The 23688-nt window shown below is 34.6% G+C and overlaps 1 protein-coding gene across 1 annotated transcript in view; it reads left to right on the top strand.

The window, feature by feature from the left end:
* The window catches only part of ScsbetaA (Succinyl-coenzyme A synthetase beta subunit, ADP-forming), a 149164-nt gene that overhangs the window by 7499 nt on the left and 117977 nt on the right, over positions 1-23688 (top strand). The window contains exons 2-3 of the mRNA XM_085815540.1: positions 5385-5541; positions 20723-20822. Of these exons, the coding sequence (XP_085671666.1) occupies positions 5385-5541; positions 20723-20822 (257 nt within the window). The remainder of the gene's footprint in view (positions 1-5384; positions 5542-20722; positions 20823-23688) is intronic.

The raw sequence follows: 23688 nt of genomic DNA, 5'->3' as shown, positions 1-23688 counted from the left end.
AAATTCGCATAAATCGCCAAATTTGGCAACCCTACGTGTTATACGTAGTTTTGTAAAAAGAATTATTTTTGTAAAAAGAAAAAATAACACTGGGCGTGCGCTACCACAGCAATGAGTTTTCGGCGGAATTTGCCGAGAAAAGAAAGAGACTTTTTTGGTTACTGAACCTAACAGAAACGCTGTTTCCCTCATGCAAAAATTTGCGAAAATATCAAGGAAGGAAGCATTTATTCGGATTCCTGGAAAGGATACAATACAAGTGAGTTCGAAAATGCTGGATTTCTGCATGGAACTGTTAATCACAAATATAACTTTGTGGATCCCAACACGGGTGTTCACACACAACATGTAGAGCGCATGTGGGGCTCAGCCAAATGGTGCAACAAAAAACAGAGAGGAACAGCCCGTCATCATCTTGACTCGTACCTTATGGAATTTATATGGCGCCAAGCTCAAGCTGTTAATGGCGAAGACGGTTTTCAATCAGTGCTAAAAGCAATAGCCAAAAGATTTCCGCCGAAAAAATAATTCTGCAACTTATTCAAATTCGAAACCGGAAGGGTTTAATTTCTATTTTATATTTTAAGCCAAAATAATATAAAAAACTGTATTAAAAATTATCTGTAATTAATAAATGTACATTTTCTTTCTATTCATACTTTTTTACTCAAACTTACAAATCGTGCCAACCTGGTTGCAATAATACGTAAGTACCAAAATGTTGAAGTAAACAAATAAATATTAAGCTTTTTTTTGTAAATTTTGATACACTTTAGATCATAATTGTTCTTTATTTCATAAATTATGGTTCCATATTTTTAATTTTATAATTTCTGCATGCCATCTTACCAGATTTAAACTGATGATCTATAATCCGGAATCACCGAAGTCCCAACGTGTCCGGATGAACGACTTTTGACTGTATATATTTGTACAGGTGACAATCGTATTCAAGATCATCCAGTAAAAAACTCCAAGACTCAAGAGGAGAAGTTACGTTTTTTGCCCTTCTAACATTTCCAGGCAACTTTGAAATGATATTTCGTGATAAAGTTCGAACATTTTGACGAAATTTTGTTTTCTTCCAAATTGATTTCCATCTTTTCCAATTCAGTTGACAAAACAATCAACTGAATTAGAATCAGTAGCATCCTCTTCATCAGACTCGATTTATTCTTCAGACAACTTATTATGCTGACTAAAACTTTCATCGCAATCAGAGAATAAATCATCACCTTTGATAGATTCGTCATCAGTCAATACTTCATCTAGCAAAGTACGTAGTCATTCCACTTCTTCATAATATGTTAATCTGCGAGCCATGTTATGCTAGGAACTCAGTGCATTTCAAGCTCGAAATTAGAAACACGTTTACTTGTGCCTGGCCTAAGCGACCCGAAAAATGGCTTTTTGTCCGAACAGAATAAAAGAAAATTCCGGAAACGCGTCCTTTGTGTCAAAGGTAACCTTTTACTCAGCTAGACCGGGTGTGCTTCCTTTCAGTATTAAGGGGTAGGGTTTACATAGCTTTAACAAACTGATCAGGCCTCGGAAGCCTGGCGCGAGCAACGCCAGGTTAAAGAGAAAGTATTAGCACATAAAACGAAGCAACTTAAACAACTTGCATTGAAAGAAATGTTTAATAAAATAAATAAATGTTAAAGTTTTTTTTTTTTTTTTTTTTTTGTAAATTTTGATACCCTTTAGATCATAATTGCTCTTTATTTCATAAATTACAGTTTCATATTTTAAATTTTATAATTTCTGCATGCCATCTTACCAGATTTAAATTGATGATCTATAATCCAGAAAAACCCTTAATCCGGAATTGCCAAAGTCCCGACGAGTCTGGATTAAAGACTTTGTACTGTAGTTGAATGTTTTGCTTATGATACTAGAATCGCTTTCTTAACATTTTTATCTTCCCTTTATTCTTTCTACTTTTCATTATACACAAGCATGGAAAATATCAAAAATGCTTCTAATCTTATCATATGGGCAGGCATTATAGAAAGGAATTTTTTATTAATAAAGAAATTGAAAACTGACAATTCAAAAGATTCATCTAATATGTCTTAATGCATCATACACATTGCTGGCGCTAAGCATTTTCCCACCTGACGCAGTCTCTGTGGATCCTAAATTCTGCTGCTTGGTGCCTTTCTAAATTCTGCTTCCAATGCCTGCTCTAAATTCTAAAAGTTTTGCCTTTTCTAGATTTTGTTGCTCGGTGCGTCACTAAATTCTAATAATTATGACACACCAGCTCTGTGACCGGACCTTACCATATGTATTTCAAATTTCTTCTGAATGTTCGTATTACTAAAGAAATAAAATTAGCAGCTTTTCCATACATTCTAAATGCATTTAGTTTTTTAGAATAACAGAAATCTTTAATTAAATCAAAAAGTTTTAAAGTGAAAAGGAAACATGTTGAAGAAAGGAACTAAATATGTGAAGAAAAAGAAAATTATTCTTCAAAGATATATACAGTTATTATTATGTAAATGACCCAGCTGTTTACATTTTCAACCTTTACTATAATTTCCCATTTCTATTTCCCCGCGAGAATGCGAATCACTTAGACAGTTTTAAACTGAGGTTTTTGGAATGTAAGACAAGTGTGTGTTTCTGACCTCCTCTTGCTCCCTGCATTAGTTCCTGTCAGCTCTGATAATTTGTAATTATTAGTCTTTCCATTACCGCTGCCGACATTTCAGTTCTTTGACCACTAGTCCATATTTTTAGTTTGAATTTCACTTGTCTTGTTTAATTACATCACCATGAGTTGTAATTGATTTTATTAGAGTAAGAACATGCCTTTATGTTCTAAGTTCCTTTTAAATAAGAAACTTATTTAAACCTCTGATTTGAAGTTACTTTCAGACATTATGATAATTTGTTTCACGTCTGTCCGGGGGGGGGGGGGTGGCATTGGACTATTTAACTTTTACCAGATCAAGTAAACCCTGATAGTAGACTCTCATTGTGGAGAGGTTGCCAGTTAGGAGATAAAACATGCAGAACCTAATGAGAACATTGTTTTGCCTATTGAGATAAATTTTTAATTGTTAGAAAAGATGCTTAAGGAGAAGGAAATCAATATAAAGTAGCCAAAATATCTAGGCAGGTCTTCAAATTAGAAAGACGCATAATTATTTTGTTTTGTAGCTTTTAATGTGTAATTATCCTAATAATTTTTAAAAATCAGTGTCATAAATTGTATATATTTTAAACTGTGAAATTTCATTAGGTAGTGATATTAATAGGGTGTTTTTAACAAAGACGTATTGTTAAAAAATAAATTTAATTTAATAGTAGCCATGCAAATACATAATGGCTAAGGTTATCTAATACCTAATTTAATTACTTATAACTAAGTGCTTACCTTTAAAAATTATCTCTGAATATTAAAGCGAGTTATTGCCTTTCATTAACCTTTATCATGGCCACAAGATAAAACGCAAAAATATAAAAATTCATGTAAAACTTATTCTTCGTATCTAGTGCGGCTTAAAATAATGCAAAACAACTTATCACCTCTACTGCTGTAGAGAGTATTTAGTGGCTTAATAGATACTTAAAGTATATTAACTGAGTTACAACCCCTGGAAGTCTATACGAAGCTACGACATTAACCGTGTCAGACAGAGCTCAGCTAAATTTCAAAACTTGTTTAACTGTGCCTACATCAGGTATTTCAGGTTTGTTCTGATCAGCAGGTCTCTCTCTAGGCAAGCAGGAGTGTTGATAACAGCCAGTCGTTTGGTATGAATTATGCTGATTGTGATTTTACTGCTCATTTTAACCTATGTTGCTTGACATAAAATCTACTTACTTTTTACTAAACCTCTAGACTGAGCAAGTATGTGACAAAATGAGACAGTAAAACGTAACTAATATGTCACTTACCTTCTTTCAAATATGTCCAGTTATTATAAGTGTAAAATATTTAATGCTACTTGATAAATTTCATAATATTTATTTTATTCCCAAATGTATTAATAATTATGTTAATTGAGTTATGTTTAATAATAATGCATCCTACTTAGGGATCTCTTTTATTTTTAGGATGGTATTAAAAAGTGAAGTTCAGGTATAGATATAATATTTTTAATTGAATTAATTCAGTTCCCATTTGCTCATAGGTCCTCAATGTTTTTCATTAATGGTCCTTAAAAGTACTTAATTTCAGTGTGCAGAAATGTGTACGAACCCTGTAAAAACAAAATATGGAACTATTTAATACAAGTTTTATCAAAATTTAATAGAAAAAAAAAAAAAAAAAAAAAAAAACTAAAATGCTTGTTGATGTATTTTTGTTTACCAAAAAGAAAAGAGCAAAATAAGTATATAAAATAATTTCATCAATAATTTTAGCCTGATTTTGAGTTATGGTAGCACAATGACTGTGTTTTTGTATATGCACCATGTGTAAAATAAGTATGAATAAAAAATATTTGCAGACAAAAGGATTGCATTACATCCTAGCAAGCTGCTTAAGAATTGGAAGGCATGTGATTTTTTAGTAAAATACCACGTGCTTGGAAATAATAAGTTGCTGTAGGTACTTGTTTTAATTGGTCGTAAGTTGATGTTGAAATACAAGTAAAAAAAAGCCATTCCCATCCTTGCTTAGTCCTCCTCCCGTACACACAAAAGAGAGTATTAATGAGGAGAGAAAAAGAAGTAAAAATATATCTTTCTAAGTGAATCAAAATATCCTGTACGGTTACTAGAGTAATTACGAGAAATCAAAATCTGATGTCATTACTTGTAGGTGTTAGCTAAAAACCAAAGTATATTTTTCATACCTGTATTCATTTTTCTGAATATATATTTTCTGAATAGTGTATAATAAGTTTATATATATTAAGTTTATATATCCTCTGAATGATTCTGAGTGGAAAAATATGTAAAACAGGCTTCTGGAATAATGTGCTAGTGTGTGAACAGCTTCTTTTTTCAGTGTCAAAATCTGTTAATTACAGTTTTTCACTAAGTATTCTAAAACAAGTACTCTTTGATGGTGTGCATACATGTGAACAAAAAGAAGAGAGCTTTTGGATTAAAAAACAGATGTGAAGATTATGTAGATACAAAAAGGTACACAAAAGAGTGCAACATTCCTAGTTCTGTCAGAAGAATATGTACAAAACTCAGAATCCTGGTAACTTGCAAAAAATTACTTTAGATAATTTTTTGCAAGGATGAAATTTGTGCTTGAAATGCAGACTTTGGCCTGATGCACTTAGTTGCTTCAAAATATTGCATAATGACATATTAATGAAAGAATTCATTTTAAAAGAAGATCTGTTAAATAAATAATACTGCATAATCTTGTAAATATATATATATATAAATGTATTGTATTTCTTTTTCAGATAAAAGGCAGTATCTTGTATAATTATGTTCCTCAACGAAATCTGAATCTCCATGAGCATATTAGTTTAGGATTACTAGCAAGTGCTGGAGTAAAAGTTCCTAAATTTGGTGTGGCCAGAACTCCAGATGAAGCTGAAGAAGCTGCAGAAAAACTGGGTACATAATATTATGTAGTTTCTCACCTTGAAATTATTTTTTTAGTATGTTAAGTTCTTTATAAATAAGTGAGAGAAGAAAACATTTTCGTGCATTGCACAGACTGTGCCATTAGCTCCTTTTAATATTTTTTCCCCCTTGAAATTAATCTTGTGGAAGTAAATGATGAAAAGTTTTACAGTCAAAAGTCTTTAATCCAGACCCATCGGGACTTCGGCGATTCCGGATTATCCGGATTATAGATCATCAGTTTAATTCTGGTAAGATGGCATGCAGAAATTATAAAATTAAAAATATTAAACCATAATTTATGAAATAAAGAGCAATTATGATCTAAAGGGTATCAAAATTTACAAAAAAAAAAAAAAAAAAAAAAAAAAAAACTTTATATTTATTTGTTTACTTTATTAAACATTTCTTTCAATGTGCACATGCGTGAAGCATACATTACGCATAGTCGAAATTAGAAAATTGCAACCAGAAAAATATTTGATGTGTACTCGTGATATTTATAATGACCAGGAATTTGATTTAAATCATATCAAAGACGGAATACATCGAGATGAAATACTACATTTAGTTAGGAATTATAAGCCAAATAAAAAAAAAAAAATCTGCCCTGAAAGAATAGTGCTAACACATCAACTTCCAATTCATTGTGGTGTTTCCCCCTCCCCCACCATAGAGCAGCTTGAAATTGATAAACAGATTTCGGAATGGTTAGAGAAACAAAGGATATGCCTTTATCCATTTTTTTCAGCAATTCCACTTTTTGTTTGATGGACATCTAAACATACTTTCACTTTCTAAATCCTTTGGCAGCTCCAGCATTGGAAATTCTATTCGACATAATCGAAAGTTCAAGCTTACTTTTATAAAATTGCTCTAACAGTCTGCAAAAAATAATAAACCGGATCAAATTCGAAGATTAAGGAACTATGCAATCTGCAACATTAACTGAAATAGATAATTAGATAATTTTAGCTTAGCTTATACCGTTCGTTATACATTAAACGCGCATGCGTAAACGTATTATGCGCATGCACACACATACATGTGCATGCGTACAAGTATTATGAGCATGTGTGAACGCATTATGCGTTGACGCATGCGCAGAAAGTTTGTAGCTTTGAGGTCTGAAATTATCAAAATTTAGCAATTCCTGATTTTGGGAATTTACATCATCATTTTAAATCTATTAAGGTGAAATGTAGAAATTATGAAATTAAAAATATAATTTTTTTCCCTTGATAATACTCCCTCTTTAATTTTCTAGATAGACATAATTTGCTCAACTAAAATGTCCCATTGTTCAAGTCCTGTAATTGTGGTGGTGGAGAACTGCCTCTAAACTGTCAGTCAAAATCTTTCCATTTCCAAAACCCTCTTTGTCACTTGCTTCACTAGCAATATTTTCTGAATTTAAAACCAACTACAAATTTTGCTGTCTGTTAGTTGATTGATTGAGACATTGTTATTACAATGGAAAACTTTGTTATATCATCTTCATTTATTATCATTGCTCCGCATTTTATCATAAATTTTGTCTTTTGCCTATGATATCTAGAAACCTTCAAGTTCAATACTGTTATTATCATCATAAACTATGGTAGCTTGTTATAAGTATTTTTAAAAATATCAGCAGCCCTGTCCTCTCATGGCCTTGTGATGCTATATACAGCTGATTTTATGTTAAAATATTTCAAAACTTCTTGAATGGTTTCCTTTGTTCAGAAAATTTAGCATAGATTTTGAAAAGGCTATTTTTTAAAAAGGCTGTTTTATGTTTGCATTTCAGCATGTACAACACTTCTATAACCGTTGGCTAAATGATGGAAAGAGTAAGAAGGAGATGTTATCTTTTGCTAAGTGAGAAACATAACCAGCAGTCATTCGGGCATAAAACGTGGTTCCACAATGACGAGTCCCCCACTTGTTTTGTTAATGACATTTCTTCAACACATTTATATGTGGCATGATGAATGAAGCATGGCAGTCTCATTTGTTTGCCTATACATGTCATCCTGACTTATTTTGACTTGATTACTTTTTCTGGGGAAGGGGGGGACCTGAAAGTTCTGGTGTAAAAAAATCCCATAGATAGGGCTGAGAATCTTGTTGCATACATCTCTGTAGGGCCATCCGAGATATATCTGGAATCTTCCAGAATGTCCATGATGCCATATACCAGCTCTTGGATGCAGTTTTGAAACAATTTCTATGACCTCAGTGTATTTTTTAAATGTGTGTATTGTGTATGTTCACTTATATGTTGCTCTTTCATTTGTCATATTCTGTGCTCAATAGCAAGCGATGATGGCATTTCTGATCTTGCATAGATATATAGTTAAGTAATTTCACATGGATTATGGCAATGCACACAAGGCCTACCTTCCTAAGGGAAAGGATGCCTTCATGGGGAAATTCTTATATTTGTGTTATTCAACAAAAAAACATGAAAAATTCCATGCAGCCTGCCCATTCACCAGAATTCGAATCCATCCCAAACTAGCAGTGTTCAGCAATCTTACTGCTCTCCCACTGGGGGGCGGGAGTGAACTACATGATTATGCTTCATTTTCGACCAACATACCTCTCCCAGAAGTTTGTACATGCCATATTTAAACATCCTGCATAAGAATCACGTGATGGATTAATTCTGAAATGGGGAGGGTACAGATTTATTATACGCATGTTATTATTTTTAGGTCGTAAAGGAGAAATAACAAAATTAAATAGGGGATGTAAGGAGCTGTTACAAATAAAAATGAAAATTTTATTTTGCATAATTTTTTCTTTCATATGTATATTACATAGTATAACCTCAACAAAATTTATAAGGGATGTAACCATCTCTGACCTCTGAGATGTAGATATTTTGTTATGTAGTGACATTCTTTGCCCTTAATTTTAAGTTGTTAAGTATATCAGAGGGCAATAAATACCATTTCTCTAGTAAGGCAGTTTCCTAGCTCTTTCAAATTATTTGGAGAAGTAAACTAACAGAGAAAGCATATGCCTAATGATAACTTGAAGGTCCTTAATGATGTTGAGGATGGATGAACATAGTGGACACTCTATGTGAAGAATTCCTTCACTCTCATGATATTCATCCACCATGTTCGCTTTATGTGAAACATGTATTAACTTACGGGGGTTGGACAAAAATATGGAAACACCTTTAAAAAAACATGTTTCTTTGCTTAATATGGTGTAGGAAACCCGTTGGCATCCAAAACAGCTTGCAGTCTTCTCGGAATGGATAAATACAGTTCCTGTATGTTTGCCAAGGGAATATTATACCATTCTTCCTGCAAAATGGTGGCAAGTTCAGATAACGATGTTGGCGGTGGATAACGAGAACGCACTTTCCGTTCCAATGTAGACCACAAAGGTTCGATAATATTCAGGTCTGGTGACTGTGGTGGCCAGGGGAGATGGGACAACTCATCCTCGTGCTCAGAAAACCAGTCCTGGACAATGTGAGCTGTGTGAACAGGGGCTTTGTCGTCTTGGAAGACACCATCACCATCGGGGAACAAAGTTTGTACCATGGGATGAACTTGATCGGCCAAAATGTTCACATAAGTCTTGGCAGTCATGTGCCCTGACACAGTTATCATGGGGCTAGCAGAGAACCACGATATGGCTGCCCAAACCATAACAGAACCCCACCATGTTTCACTCTTGGCAACAAGCAGTCTGTATTATAGGCTTGAGATGGCGTTCTCCAGACATAAACTTGGCCAGAAGTGGGAAACAATGTGAAAGAAGACTCGTCAGACCATATTACTCGCTTCCACTGCTCTATAGTCCAGGCTTTATGACTTAAACACCACCTTTTCCTGTTACGGGCATTGGCATCACTGATGAGTGGCTTCTCAATTGCAGCACAGCCAGCAATTCCCTATTTATGAAGCTCCCTTCTAATTGTTTTGGTACTCACAGGGTTCGGTAACACAACATTCATTTCAGCAGTAACTGTGATTTAGCAGATGATGTTTTTCCACTTTTCAAATATGCGGAATAAATCTTCGATACAGTACCTCTTGAAACACTAAACACCTCGTCTACCTTGCTTACGGAAGCACCTACCATACGTGCTTCAACAATTTGCCCATGTTCGAAGTCTGTTAACTCTGACATAATGCAATGACAACTTCACATAACAGTACTCCGACAACAACTGAACTGTTTAGCACATTTACGAAGTTGTATATGTGGCGTCAGTAGTCAAAAATGCCAGCGCCACCTACATATTTCATTAAAATCAATCTTTCTTTTCAAACATGCATTTCACAAGGTGTTTCCATATTTTTGTCCATCCACTGTATATAAGAATAAATGTTAGACCAACTAATGTTGCATACAATCTCGCAGTGGTATCTAGGATTTCTTTTTGGTACTTCTGAGCCATGCTTCATATAAAGAAGTCAGTGGAATAGCTCAACTAAAGTTCAGTCTTGAAGGTGTAGTGTAACGTGAGACTACTTAATTTGTTCTGTATTCCTTTTCTCTCCAGATCTTTGCACATTTATTATCGGATTCCAGTGCAAGTCTTGACTTATCCACAAACAGATTGACCATTCATCTGCTTTCTGATGCACATGCTGACAATTCCTTATAAGTTATTCTGTTGTGGCTTTGAGGCTTAAAGGGATTGTAAACTTGCAATATTTGTGCATACACGTCTTTTCATATTTAATCACAGATATTCACCTTTCACTTGTAGCAACCATTATTCATGGAAATCAAACTTATTGTGCTTAGCCATCATCAAAAGGTGTTATATCACTTGGCTGACTAGGAAATGTGTCTTCAAACAACTTTTCTTTCTTTCTTTTTTTTTTTTTTTAAATTTTATCTTACACCAGAGCTTGATATGACTGCCATTAGTCTGTGATGGGCAGTCCAGTACATTTCAGGAACAGTAAAAAAAGTACAATAATTTTTGACAGCATTAATGATTGTTATTTCATCAAGTCCAGAACATGTGTCCAAATGTTGTCAGTATCACATAATGGGCAAGATAAAGAGTCTGCTAAACCAGATCTGTGTAGGTGTTTCATGAGATAATAATGTCCAGTTTTTAATCTAAAGTTAGCAACACCGTAAGGTCTAGGTAGGCGACAAGAAATGGGATTCTCCATTAAAGAACCCCAGATCTTTTCTTTCACAGAGTTCCCATTCTTCTCTCAAAGATGAGCTCTACATCTGGCTACAATGATTCTGTTAGAACTTTGATAGCAAATAAGAAGATTGGGTTGAGGGAGGACAGATCCAGCCTTGGCCAGAGTGTCGGCAAACTCATGCCCGTGATTCCATAATGACTTGGAATCCACTGCAGAGTAACACAGCGAACATTATTTATTAGAGAATTTATTACAAGGTGACAATTTAGAACAGACCCATTGTTTGAAAGTATGACTGAAGGAGTTTCTTTAATAGTGGCCTATGAATCAATTAATATCACTATGTTCTGATCATCTCTTTTACTGATTTCAGTCAAGGCCAGTTGGACAGCAGCCCTTTCAGCATCATAGTAGGTACAATTGCTTCAACAGCTTCACTAAAATTAGCCAAGAGTAAACCCCTGCACTAGCATTACTATTAGCACCTAAAGCAGAACCATCAGTGTGCACATGCCAGCAGTGCATTGTTGAAAATCTTTCTCCAGTAGTGACTTAAGTAGCCATCCTCATTTCTGTCTCAGTGTAGGACATTTACTGGTTGGCTGAATTAAGTCTAAATAAAATTTAAAATTTGCCGAGTTCAAATGTCTTAGAAACACACCAGTCTCAAGAAGTGGCTGGCTGTTAAAGGAAGGAATATATATGTACATATATATATATAAAAAATCAGACAGTTCATTTTTCACATGTAAAAAGGTATGTTGGGATTTTAACCTACGATTTGCAGAATAGTACATCTTCCAGAAATCACCACACTTCATCAATCTCCCAACCAACTTGAGAGCACTTATTTTCCTTCAATGAGTCAGAGGCTCAATATTTATTTGCAATTTGAATGGCCTGGATAGAAGTAGAAAATGCTCCACAGGTAAAGATTCTCAGGGCATTACTTTGAGTAGTTTCAACCTTGTTCTGTATTGACTCAGAAGCAGTTATCAGAAATTCACCACCATATTTGACAGCAGGCCTAATATAAAATTTATAAATGGTATAGATAGGGTTTGTATGGTCTTTAAGAGTCTTTAAAAGTCTTTAGGTTTTTTTTGGATTGATTTTTGGATCTTCTGAAACCCGGCCTAAATTCTCATAATGTAGCTATCAGACCGACATGATACAAAATACTTCCCCCCCCTTTGACTTTTTCCTAATGAGAAAAGTCATTAGAATTGTCATTTGTTTCCTCCATGGATGCATCTGGATGGATGCATCTCCATGGATCATCAGTAAAATTTACATGTTTGTCAGACACTGTTCCATAGTCTAGAATGGGTTGCTATATTTGCGTTTTTTTTCAATGTTTATTTTGATTTAACTTAAATTAACCTATATCCAATGTAGTATTTATTTTGAGCAAAATGTATGCAATGTTTGTATATCATTTACTATTTCTGATCAATTTCGGCAATAATTTGTGAATTTTATGACTTGTTTCACACTTTGTTCTCAACTTTGTTTATAATTCATATTTTCTTATTAGAAATTAGAAAACGAGAATAAAACTTTGCAAAATATAATAAATATGAACTAGCTTTGTAGGTCTGCAGGTTGGAATGTGATTTTTGATAATCTATTTTCATTAAAAAATAATAGTAATGAATAAATTAATGAAATAATAATAAATTCATTAATAATATTTATTACTACAGTCAAAAGTCGTTAATCTGGACTCGTCGGGACTTCGGCGATTCCGGATTATAGATCATCAGTTTAAATCTTGTAAAATGGCATGCAGAAATTCTAAAATTAAAAATATGAAACCGTAATTTATGAAATAACCCTGTATAGAGTAGATCGTGGTAGATGTAGATTAAAGTACCCCACTTTACACCAGTAAGCCTTTTAAGCAGTTTATTTCTGATGTTTGCTATACCCAGTATCCTGCTGGCTTGCTGTCCAACGTAGCCTGGAATCCAAAATAATTCCCTGGTAAGTAGCCTCTTGATTCCTGTGGAGTTGTTGTTCTCCATGAAATAACTCTATCACTTTAAGTTTAGTACTGAGGGTAAAAACTTCAAAGGTTGTCTTACTCATATTTACATTCATTTCATTATTTTTTGACCAAGTCAAAAGGATGCCAAGGGCAATGTTAAGTGAATCCTGGATAATATGGATGTCCTGTTCAGCAGACCACCAAACAAAGTCATCAGCAGAGAGAAGGGTCTGCATTCCAGTATTTTAATTCATAAGATAGGAAACAATATCATTGATCATGATGTTGAAGTGAATAGGACCAAACCTTGAGAAAGGCCTTGTTTTGTTTGTCTATAGGCAGAGACAACTGATCCAAATTTAGTTCTGCCAGCCTCTCAGAAATACAACAGAATTTCTCTTAATGATTGAGTCTGTTTACATGAGGCATTCAGTCAGTTTACACATTGCAGTAGTTAAGTGATATTGGATGAAAGCTAGTCAAAGCACATGAGTCTTTACCAGTTTTGAGAATAGGTATTATTTCTCCTTTATGCCACAGACTAGGAATACCTGTAATCCAAGTGAGGTTAATAAGTCTGAGTAAGACATTCATAAAATTTTTACCAAGTTTAATGAGAAACTCTGGCAGGATTCCATCCAGTCCTGTGCTCTTTCTGTGTGGCAGTTGCTTAATGCCTCATTTGAATTCCCATTCAGGAAAAGGAGAATTAAAAATGTTTCCCATTTCTTGATTATGGCAAATCTGTGGGCAGTTGAGAAGATCCCTTGTGATTTTAGCAAAAGGTTGATAACTCTAGCATAGTGAGTGAAGTGTCTGGTATGCAAATGTAGGAAAATAACACTTCTCTGACTCCAATGGAACCAATATTTTATTCCTTACAAAGTTATAGATTCTTATTCATAAGATTTATTTACATTTTACATGCACGTAGAATCATGTGACAGAAAACTGAAGTTTGTTTACTTCGTTCTTCGCGGAGACAAGAAGGTGTTGCCATTCCACTTTAACTAAATTTAATTAGAAACTTGACGGAACTGAAGCGACACTACACACCCCCTTCCTAGTGACAGTGATTATGGAAGATAGTCTTTAAAGTGACTGGGGAACTTCACATGTCTGCCGGTTCTAGTAGTCTTGGTTTTATGATGAGTTTCTGAATTTTCTTCAGTGTTCTTGAGTGCAGGTGTTTCCCTAAGTTCCACTTTCTTGGAATGGGAGTTTTGAAAAGGAATATCAGAATCTTGCACTAGGAAACATGGCTTTAGTCTGTCTATTGAAACTCTTTTAACTTTACCTTGGATTTCAATATCAAAGTACTTATTCTTTCTTGCTCTTACAGGATACGGTCCAAGATAGACAGGCTGTAGCGATGAATTATTAATGTTGTTGTATAGGAATACGTGAGAACAATTGGGAAGATGTTTAGAAACAAAGACTGTTCTATTTCCATGGGTGGTGGTAGAACTTGGCTTCATAGCTCTTATTATTTTCTGAAGGTTTTGAGAAAATTCAGACTGTTTCATACGAGGTACTGTTGAAAAGAATTCACCAGGTAATGCTAAAGTGGTTTCGTATACAAGTTCTGCGGATGAGCAACCTAAGTCTTCCTTGATGGCGGATCTTATGCCTAAAAGAACGAAAGGCAATGCTTCCAGCCATGATTTTGATTCGAGTAGTTGACATTTGAGACTTGCTTTTAAAGTTTGGTGTTGTCTTTCGATCAGGCCATTTGCCTGTGGATGGTACGCAGTTGTAGTGTTTGTATGAAAACCAAGATATTTTCCTAAAGCTTGAAAAAGTTGGCTATAAAATTGCCGACCTTGGTCAGATGTTATGCGATTCGGAATTCCAAAGCGTGAAAACCAAGTATAAATCAAAGCTTTAGCAATAGATTCTGCTGATTGATCTTCTAATGGTACCGCTTCGATCCATCGTGTATAATGATCGATGATGGTTAGAAGATATTTGAATCCTTTGCAAGGAGGTAGTGGACCCACCAGATCTATGTTTAAATGCTGGAATCTGTGTGGAGGTACTTTGAATTCTCCCAAAGATGACTGTGTATGTCTGTGAATTTTAGATCTTTGGCAAGATAAACATGCTCTAGTCCATAGTTGGCAGTCTTTATTGATATTGGGCCATATGAAACATCGTGTTATCAATTTTATCGATCTTATTCCAGGATGAGATAAATTATGGATTGAAGAAAATATTTTCTGCCGAAACTTTGCAGGAATGTATGGTTGATTATAATTTGTAGAAGTATCACAGTAAATTTTCTTGTCGCTGTCCGGTATAGGGATCTGCAGGACTTTTAAGTTTGGGTTGTTTTTTAGTATCTCCAAGTCGTCATCTTCTTGACAGTCTACTATAGTTTGTAAGTCTATTGCAGATGGTACAGAAATGGTGTCTATGCGAGAGAGAGAGCGTCAGCGACGGTATTTTCATGCCCTTTTATGAATCGGATATCAGTTGAGAACTGCCTAATATATGACAGTTGTCTAGCTTGTCGTGGCGAAGCTTTTTCCAAATTTTGTTGGAAGGCAAATGTTAGTGGTTTGTGATCCGTTTATATTGCAAAAGTTCGCCCTTCTAAGATGTATTTGAAATGTTTTACTGCTGCATAGATGGCTAAGAGTTCTCTGTCGTAGGCACTATATTTTTGTTGTGCTGATGTCAAATTTCGGGAAAAGAAACTCAAGGGTTGTTTTTCATTATTCACAATCTGATGTAAAACGGCTCCAATGGCAGTATCGGAAGCATCAGTTGTTAGCGATATTTCAGTTTTCGGATGGGTGAGTTAAGTTTGTGGCATGAATAAGTGCATCTTTTAAGATCTGGAAGGCATTTCTTGTTTCTGCCGTCCAGGTTATTTCTTTTCTGCAGTTCTTTTTAATACCACTGAGCAATGTTGTTAAAGGTTGATGCAATTTCGCACAATTTGGTATGAATCTGTGATAAAAATTCACCATACCTAAAAATCGTCTTAAACTAGTAAATGACTTTGAGTCTGGGAAATTTTTGATGGCATCAACTTTCGTTGAAAAATGTTTAAGTCCTTCAGCTGACACTTCGTATCCCAGGAATGCAAGTTTTGTTTGACCAAATTTACACTTTGCCGCATTAATACACAGGCCATATTCATTTAGTCTCTCGAGGACTGTTCGTAGATGTTTTCGGTGAGTTTCTTCATCTGGAGAGGCTATTAGAATGTCATCCAAATAGCAAAACACAAATTCTAGTCCATTCAACACACTGTTCATGAAACATTGGAACGTTTGGGCCACATTTCGTAGGCCGAACGTCATGAATGGGAACTCGAATAAGCCAAAGGGAGTGAGAATGGCCGTTTTCGGTATATCTTCTTCGCGAACTGGAATTTGTTGGTACGCTCTAATGAGGTCTATGGATGAGAAAACTCTTTTTCCAGCTAAAATGGAACAGCAATCTGTTAAAAATGGGAGAGGGTATCTATCAGGAATCGTGACGTTGTTTAATGCTCGATAGTCTCCACAAGGTCTCCAATCACCTGATTTCTTCATAGCAAGATGTAGTGGGCTCGACCAGTTACTTTTGGATGGCCTGCATAAACCCATTTGGAGCATAAATTCAAAAACTCCTTTTTAGTCGCTTTGAGTTTCTCAGCTGATAGTCTCCTGGCTTTAGCGAAAACTGGTGGACCTCTGGTTTCGATATAATGTTCAATGTTATGATTTTTAACTTTATTATTAACTACATTCAGTTTTAACAAATTCGGAAAATCGTTAATGATACGTTTATATGGATCATTTATGGCATTTAAAATTGGAATATTATTACTGTTATTTTGAAAATGAGGAGTTCCATTGGTTGTTAAGAATGTAGTACCATCAATCAACTTGCGATTTTTAGAATCTACCAAAAGGTTAAAATTTGCAAGAAAATCCATGCCTATTACCGGTTTGTTTACCTCCACAATTACAAAAGGCCATATGAATGATTGTCTGAGTCCAAGATCAAGCTTGAGTCATTTTTGGCCATATGTTTTAATTTTCGTACCATTTGCAGCAAAGAGTTTTAATTTTGAGATGTTTTTTTTATCTGCAGGCAAGGGAGGAATGACAGAAATTTCTGCCCCAGTATCTATTAAAAATTGGGTAGCCGATTCTTTGTCGCTGATGAAAAGACGACTCAGCTGCACCCCTTGTTCCTCCGTCGTCAATGAGAGACGGGGAGCTGGTTTTCCGGACTATTTGTCTGTGATGTTGATGAGTAGTTGCAGGGTTCTTTACACTTAAATGACTTATCACCGAATTTTTTATGATAGTAACAAATATCACTAGATCTGTTACCACTGTAACTCCTATCTCGTGATTTGTATCGGTTACGACAATAGGGACGACTGTGGCATTGCTTGTTTAAAGCAGAAACTTGTAAGCTAAGTTCACTAACCCGTTTTTGTAAACTTTCAATCACTTCAGTTTTTACCGTTATGGATGATGCAGCAGCTATTTGGGGAGTAACAGGGTTTTTCCCAAATTTTATCGGCCATTGTAGCCACTTTTGCCAAATCTTCACTACTAACAGATATAATGACGCATATTAATGGGTAAACGTTGTAGCCACAATGTTTTTAGGAAAGTATCTGTTACCTTTATCGCCAGCCAAATTACGCATCTCACACAGCAATTGAGATGGCTTTTTGTCCCCCAGTTCTGATTCACTCAGTAATTTTGGGGTTTTTTGAGTCTCTGAATCAGCATATAATGAAATCAGTCTATTTTTAATTGCCTCATATTTATTATCTTGTGGTGGACTTAGCAAAATATCAGATACCTGTGACAAAATATCGGGTTCAATGGAACTTATAACATAATCATATTTTGTTTGATCTGCACTAATTTTTGCATTTCTAAATTGTGCTTCTAGTTGAATAAACCATATTTTAGGATACGGCTTCCAAAAAGGAGGAACTTTAATGCTTACCTTGGTGACAGATGCAGTTGTTGCTTTAATTTCGGTTTCATCTTCGTCAGCCATTGTAGAATTCGATCACGCCGGGATACACCAGTGAAGTGTCTGGTATGCAAATGTAGGAAAACAACACTTCTCTAACTCCAATGGAACCAATATTTTATTCCTTACAAAGTTATAGATTCTTATCCATAAGATTTATTTGCATTTTACATGCACGTAGAATCGCATGACAGAAAACCGAAGTTTGTTTACTTCGTTCTTCACGGAGACAAGAAGGTGTTGCCATTCCGCTTTATCTAAATTTAATTAGAAACTTGACTTAACTGAAGCAACACTACAGTGAGCATTAAAAGAATCAGCTATTTCTTTCTCAATTATTAGAAGCATATCTGCAAACCTAATGAGCTCATTTCTTTTCTCTTTTTGATTATTAAGCATAGACAAGAAGTAATGTGCTGTCAGGGCATCTTTACGAAAGTCAAGATCCTCTACAAAACCTTGGCAAAACAAAGGCATGCCGCTTGGCCTCTCTAATAGCTCCCTGGTAAGGCAAGATTGTTGCATGCCAAGTTATATACAATCCTTCATCAGCCTGTAGATTGAGCCCAATCTCTAGCCACATCTCTATTTTCTGTAAGGATCTGCAAATCTTTGTTCCAAAGAAGTAGAATACTTTTTACTTTGACCTCTTGGTATGCACTCAGTCACACAAACCAAGACAATATCATTAAAATAACCTATGGTTCTTAACATTACCTGACACAAACGATTCCATCCTCAAGCTGTCAGTTAGCTCTTGATATCTGGTCCAATCTGCTCTTTTAAGGTTCCTCTAATTGATTCAATCATCTGAAACTGGTTTCTAAGCTGAGAAATTATAGAAGGATCAACATCAAAGAAAACAACAGTCTTCAGTAGACTGTCTTATTTTAAGTTGGCCAATAATGTGCCTATCTTGAGAGTTATCAGATTTTCATTTTTGAAACATAATTTGTCTTATCTAATTAAAAAATAACCTGAAATGTTTTTCAGAAATCTTCTATTAACAGTTAAACCCATTTACTTGAAAGCTTCAAAAAAGCATCCTTTCGACAATGTCTAATTTATATATTTGTTTTGAAGAGTTAATCCTCATTAGTCACATCATATATTGTTTGTTCACTTATTCTCTTTTACAAATAGAATAAGCTTCATCCAGTGTAATTGAAACATGCTTTTCAAAACTTAATTTTAATTCCCTCCCCCCCCCCATTTTTCAGAACTACAATGGAAAGCTTTCTGAGATAAAATATTTAGAAAGCTTCCATAAACTGCATTTTATGATTAACAAATAAGTAATAATATCATTAAATTTCATAATGTATATATAGTACAGTCAAAAGTCTATAATCCGGACTCGTCGAGACTTCGGCGATTCCGGATTATCGGTTTTTCCGGATTATAGATCATCAATTTAAATCTGGTAAGATGGCATGCAGAAATTATAAAATTAAAAATATGAAACCGTAATTTATGAAATAAAGAGCAATTATGATCTAAAGGGTATCAAAATTTACAAAAAAAAGCTTAATATTTATTTGTTTACTTCATTAAACATTTCTTTCAACGCGCACATGTGTAAAGCATACATTACACGAGTAGTTATTAGTCGAAATTAGAAAATTGCAACCAGAAAACTATTTGATGAAATACTACATTTAGTAAGGAATTATAAGCCGAATAAAATAAAAACATCCACCTTGAAGATGAGGATAGTGCTGACAGATCAACTTCCAGTTAATTGCGTGCCGCGATGTTCCCCCCCTTCCCCGCAGAGCAGCTTGAAATTGATAAACAGATTTCGGAATGGTTAGAGAAACAAAGGATATGCCTTTATCCATTTCTTTGCAGCAATTCCACTTTTTGTTTGATGGACATCGAAACATGCTTTCGCTTTGTAGATCCTTTGGCAGCTCCAGAATCGGAAATTCTTTTTGACATAATTGAAAGTTCAAGCTTACTTTTATAAAATTGCTCTAACAGTCTGCGCAAAATAATAAGCTCGATCCAATTAGAAGGTTAAGGAACAACAGAATCTGCAACATTAACTGAAATAGATAATTAGATAATTTTAGCTTAGCTTATACCGTTTGTTATACATTAAATGCGCATGTGCAGAAAGTTTGTAGTTTTGAGGTTAGAATTATAGATCATTCTGGATTATGGACATCCAGATTAAAGACTTTTGACTGTATATTTAACAGCTGATTTATTCAAAAGTAAATCCTTGACTTAGCAATATTTTATTTTATTTTATTTTATTTTATTTTATTTATTTTTTTTTTTTTTTGCATTTCTTGACGACTCACTAAATTAGAATTTGACTAATTTTCATTTCTTGAAGCATAATTTTTGTATGTATCAAAAGAAGAAATAAAAATATTGATGTAAAGTGTACAGGTTTACCATTGACCAAGTATTTAAAACCTTTGAGAATTCCATCTGTTGTGGAACTTGAGTCATGTTGAATATAGATGTACAACTAAAAAAATGTAAAAGATAAATTATAATTTTAATTAGCAATAGCTCTTGGATGCTTAATTTTAATTTGGTATATCACCTTTGTATTCAAAAAATAGCAATCATTTTCTTTACTGCATCATTTCGAATAATCCATGTCATAAGACTCTTGCATAATACTGGTGATGTAAATAGAACTAAAATAGGCAATAATAATTTGACCGCAGTATTAATTATCCAAACAAATTAAATTTTCATCCTGAACACTAACCACTTGCTTGCTATACTTTGGCCTAGCTAGACTGCTGCTTGCTGTTCTCTTCTTACTGCAAAGTTATCAAAAATGTAAATGTTTTGAAATGGTCGCAAGTAATGTAATTTGAGATTTATATGCATAAATACCATATTAAAGCTTTCTTTCGTATTTGTATTGGCTATTCATTAAACATATTTCTTATTGATTTACATATTGCTTTGCATGTGCAATGTAAATAAATATGTACATAAGTTATGAGATTTATATGCATAAATACCATATTAAAGCTTTCATTCTTATTTGTGTTAGCTATTCATTAATTGTATATCTTGCATTGATTTCCAGGTAGCAAAGATTTTGTTGTTAAAGCTCAAGTTCTGGCTGGTGGTAGAGGTAAAGGTGTCTTTGAAGGAGGCCTTAAAGGTGGTGTGAAAACAGCATATTCGTAAGTTTGATGTTTTTATTTCCTAAAATGTGTTTTATTTATCTGATCTGTGTATGTGTGCTTAAATTTTTATGATCTTGAGGAGAAGCTAATCTTATGTTGGGCTTATGCATTCCATGTTTTTGCATTCATACTTGATGCAGAAGTAAAGCAGGGCCTGATGAAATAATAATCGGTGATGTTGTTATAAAAATAAATGCGAATTTGAAGCTGTGATGGAATAATATTTAAATAATATTAAATTTTTTTTATTCGGAATATTCCATTATATATTTTTATGTAATTATTCTTTGAAATAGTTGTGTAGTTTATGTCACAGTACAAGCAATTGCTTAAATTCTTCAAATTTAGTTTCTTTCTAAGGTGAAAAGTTTCACATCCTCGTAGAAGCAATTTATTCTGTTATACAATGCTTATGCTTCCATTATCTGGTGAATGGAAGCATAAAACAAAACGTGAAAACAAATCACCCTTTAATCACCCTCAAAGTAACATCCGTTGGCCACAATACACTTATGACATCATTGATAAAGCTGCTGGAATAAGTCAGCGAAGGCCCTTTAGGGATTTATCAAAGCACAGATTTAACACGTCCTCACAGATGTGTGCTGTGTCTGCAAAACGTCTGCCCTTGATGACTCCCGTGAGGTGAAGGAACAGAAAGAAGTCTGCAGGCCTTAGATCAGATTAGTACAGTGGATGTGTGAGAACAGTTACACAATGTTGGGCCAAGAAGCTGCGTACATGGATTGCAATATGCGGGCATGCATTGTCATGCAGCAAACTCGACTTTCCATTCCTGTACATCTGTGGGTGAGCATGTTGGATGTGCAGTAGTAACCACTTCAAAACAGTTTCGTTGAATTCGGCATTGACAGTTTGCCCTTGTGGGACAAATTTTTGTTGGATCATGCCATTGCTATCGAAAAATGCAATCAAGAGTGTCTTGATTCTGAATTTCTGTAGGTGACTCTTGGTGCAGGGAAGTTGGTGAGCACCATTCCATTGTTTACTGTTTCGATTCCAGATCGTACCGGTAACACCTGCTCTCATCTCTTGTGACAATGGTTTGCAGGCAGGTTAAATCTTAGTCATATGTGTCGAAATCTTGAGCAGTGTGCATTCATGTTTCTTTCTGCTTATCAGACAATGAGTGCGGTACAAAACGAAAACAGATCTTGCACTTACTCAAATCTTGGTGAATGATGGTGCTAATATATCCTTGCTGATTCCCAATTCCTCCAATATCCATCATAAAGATAATTGGCGATTGTTTAAGAGCATCTGCCGCACCCCCTCAATGTGCCGGTTATCACACTTGTTGAGAGTCGACCTGAATGTGGCTCAGCATCCATGGTTTTCTTTCCTTCCTGAAAATGTTTAAACCAGTCATACACGCATTTTTTGCTCACTGCATCTGTTCTGTACACCTGGACCAACATTGCATGCATTTCTGTGGCAGTTTTTCCCAATTTGTAGCAAAATTTGATGTTTATCCGTTGCTCCATTCAAATATATCACGTGTCTTCAAACATACACCATTCGACTGCCCATAGCAGACTATTCTGCCTTGGTTTCTTGTGCTTCTGTGCCGTCTCTCTCTATGCATTTTTATCTGTGCATGGTTGCATTTTTAACTCATGTTGTTTATTAGATGTCCATGCATTCACCAAACTTCTAAAATCCAGTTTTCGAAGAGTAAAATGACCACCTCTCTTTCAACGTAGGATGCTTTTTATCTTTTCATGATTTTGATTATGTGCATGTGAATATATAGGAATTGAAGAAGTAGAGGATGTTAATGAGATCAGTAAATGAAAGTGGCTCAATGCTATAAATTGTCATTCCCTGCACAGAGTTCGAGCAATTTGCATTCTTACATCAGCTTTTGACAGAAAGAACAATTCCTACATAGAGAGGTATTGAATCAACAAGCATTTAAACATTAACTTCTGCAGATGCTGTGCTTCTCGGAAAAAGCTGTGATACATATATTTGAAGGTAATCGTGCTTCTAACATGAAAGCTGTTGAATGTGTATTGTGAACTAACCTTTTTTTTTTTTTTTTTTGTAAGACTTAAAATGAGGGATGGATGTAATCATGTTATCTGCAAAAATTGTAAGCATTGAAACTGGATGATAACCCTTTGTTTGTTAACTTTGCTCACTGGTAGTCTACAGCTTAGTGTAGGCTACAGCAAATCCTGATTTATGTTTGTATGTCTTGCTTTGTTCATCCAAGTATGTTTAACACTCACAATTATGTCATTTAGATGCATGATAATTCACATGTAACAAGACTGCATGCTTACTAGGAAAAAGTCTCCATTAATAATTGGGCTGGCATGGTACACAATTACTTAATATGACAGTGCATTTTACTTTGTTATTTAAACAGCTGCTTAAGGCATTTTTCTATATGATACCTTTCCAAAGCTTCTTTCTTGTGTTCCTTTTCCTGCTTGTACATGAATGTGGTTTCAGCTCAATGGAATTCTGGCTGACTTCAAGCGTAATGTCAGAAATTATCTCGATCTGCTTATAGCACTAGTAAGAATGAAGGAATGGGAGAATTTGTTCTTTTAACAATCATCATCATCATTGAATGTGCAGATTTCGCATAACATTTGAAAGTCCCATTGAGACTCATCTGATGTGATCTCAGTTTGATGAATATCTTGTGACAAGATTGTCTGCTGGAAATGTGTGTGAAATGCTTTAGATTTTTGCTAATATATGCCAATCCCAGTTTGTAGCAAAATTTGATGTTAGACCAGTGTGAATCGTGTATTGCTATTGGTGGTTGTATTTTGAAACAATTGTTGTAAAAAGCTGAATCATTAAAATGTTTGTCTCTTTTAATTTT

Source organism: Stegodyphus dumicola, chromosome 4 (assembly GCF_044657685.1).
Source record: "Stegodyphus dumicola isolate Sdum_Otavi_A_Nest chromosome 4, ASM4465768v1".
In the NCBI taxonomy this organism is placed as follows: Eukaryota; Metazoa; Arthropoda; class Arachnida; order Araneae; family Eresidae; genus Stegodyphus; species Stegodyphus dumicola.
This window is presented reverse-complemented; position numbering and strand designations above follow the sequence as displayed.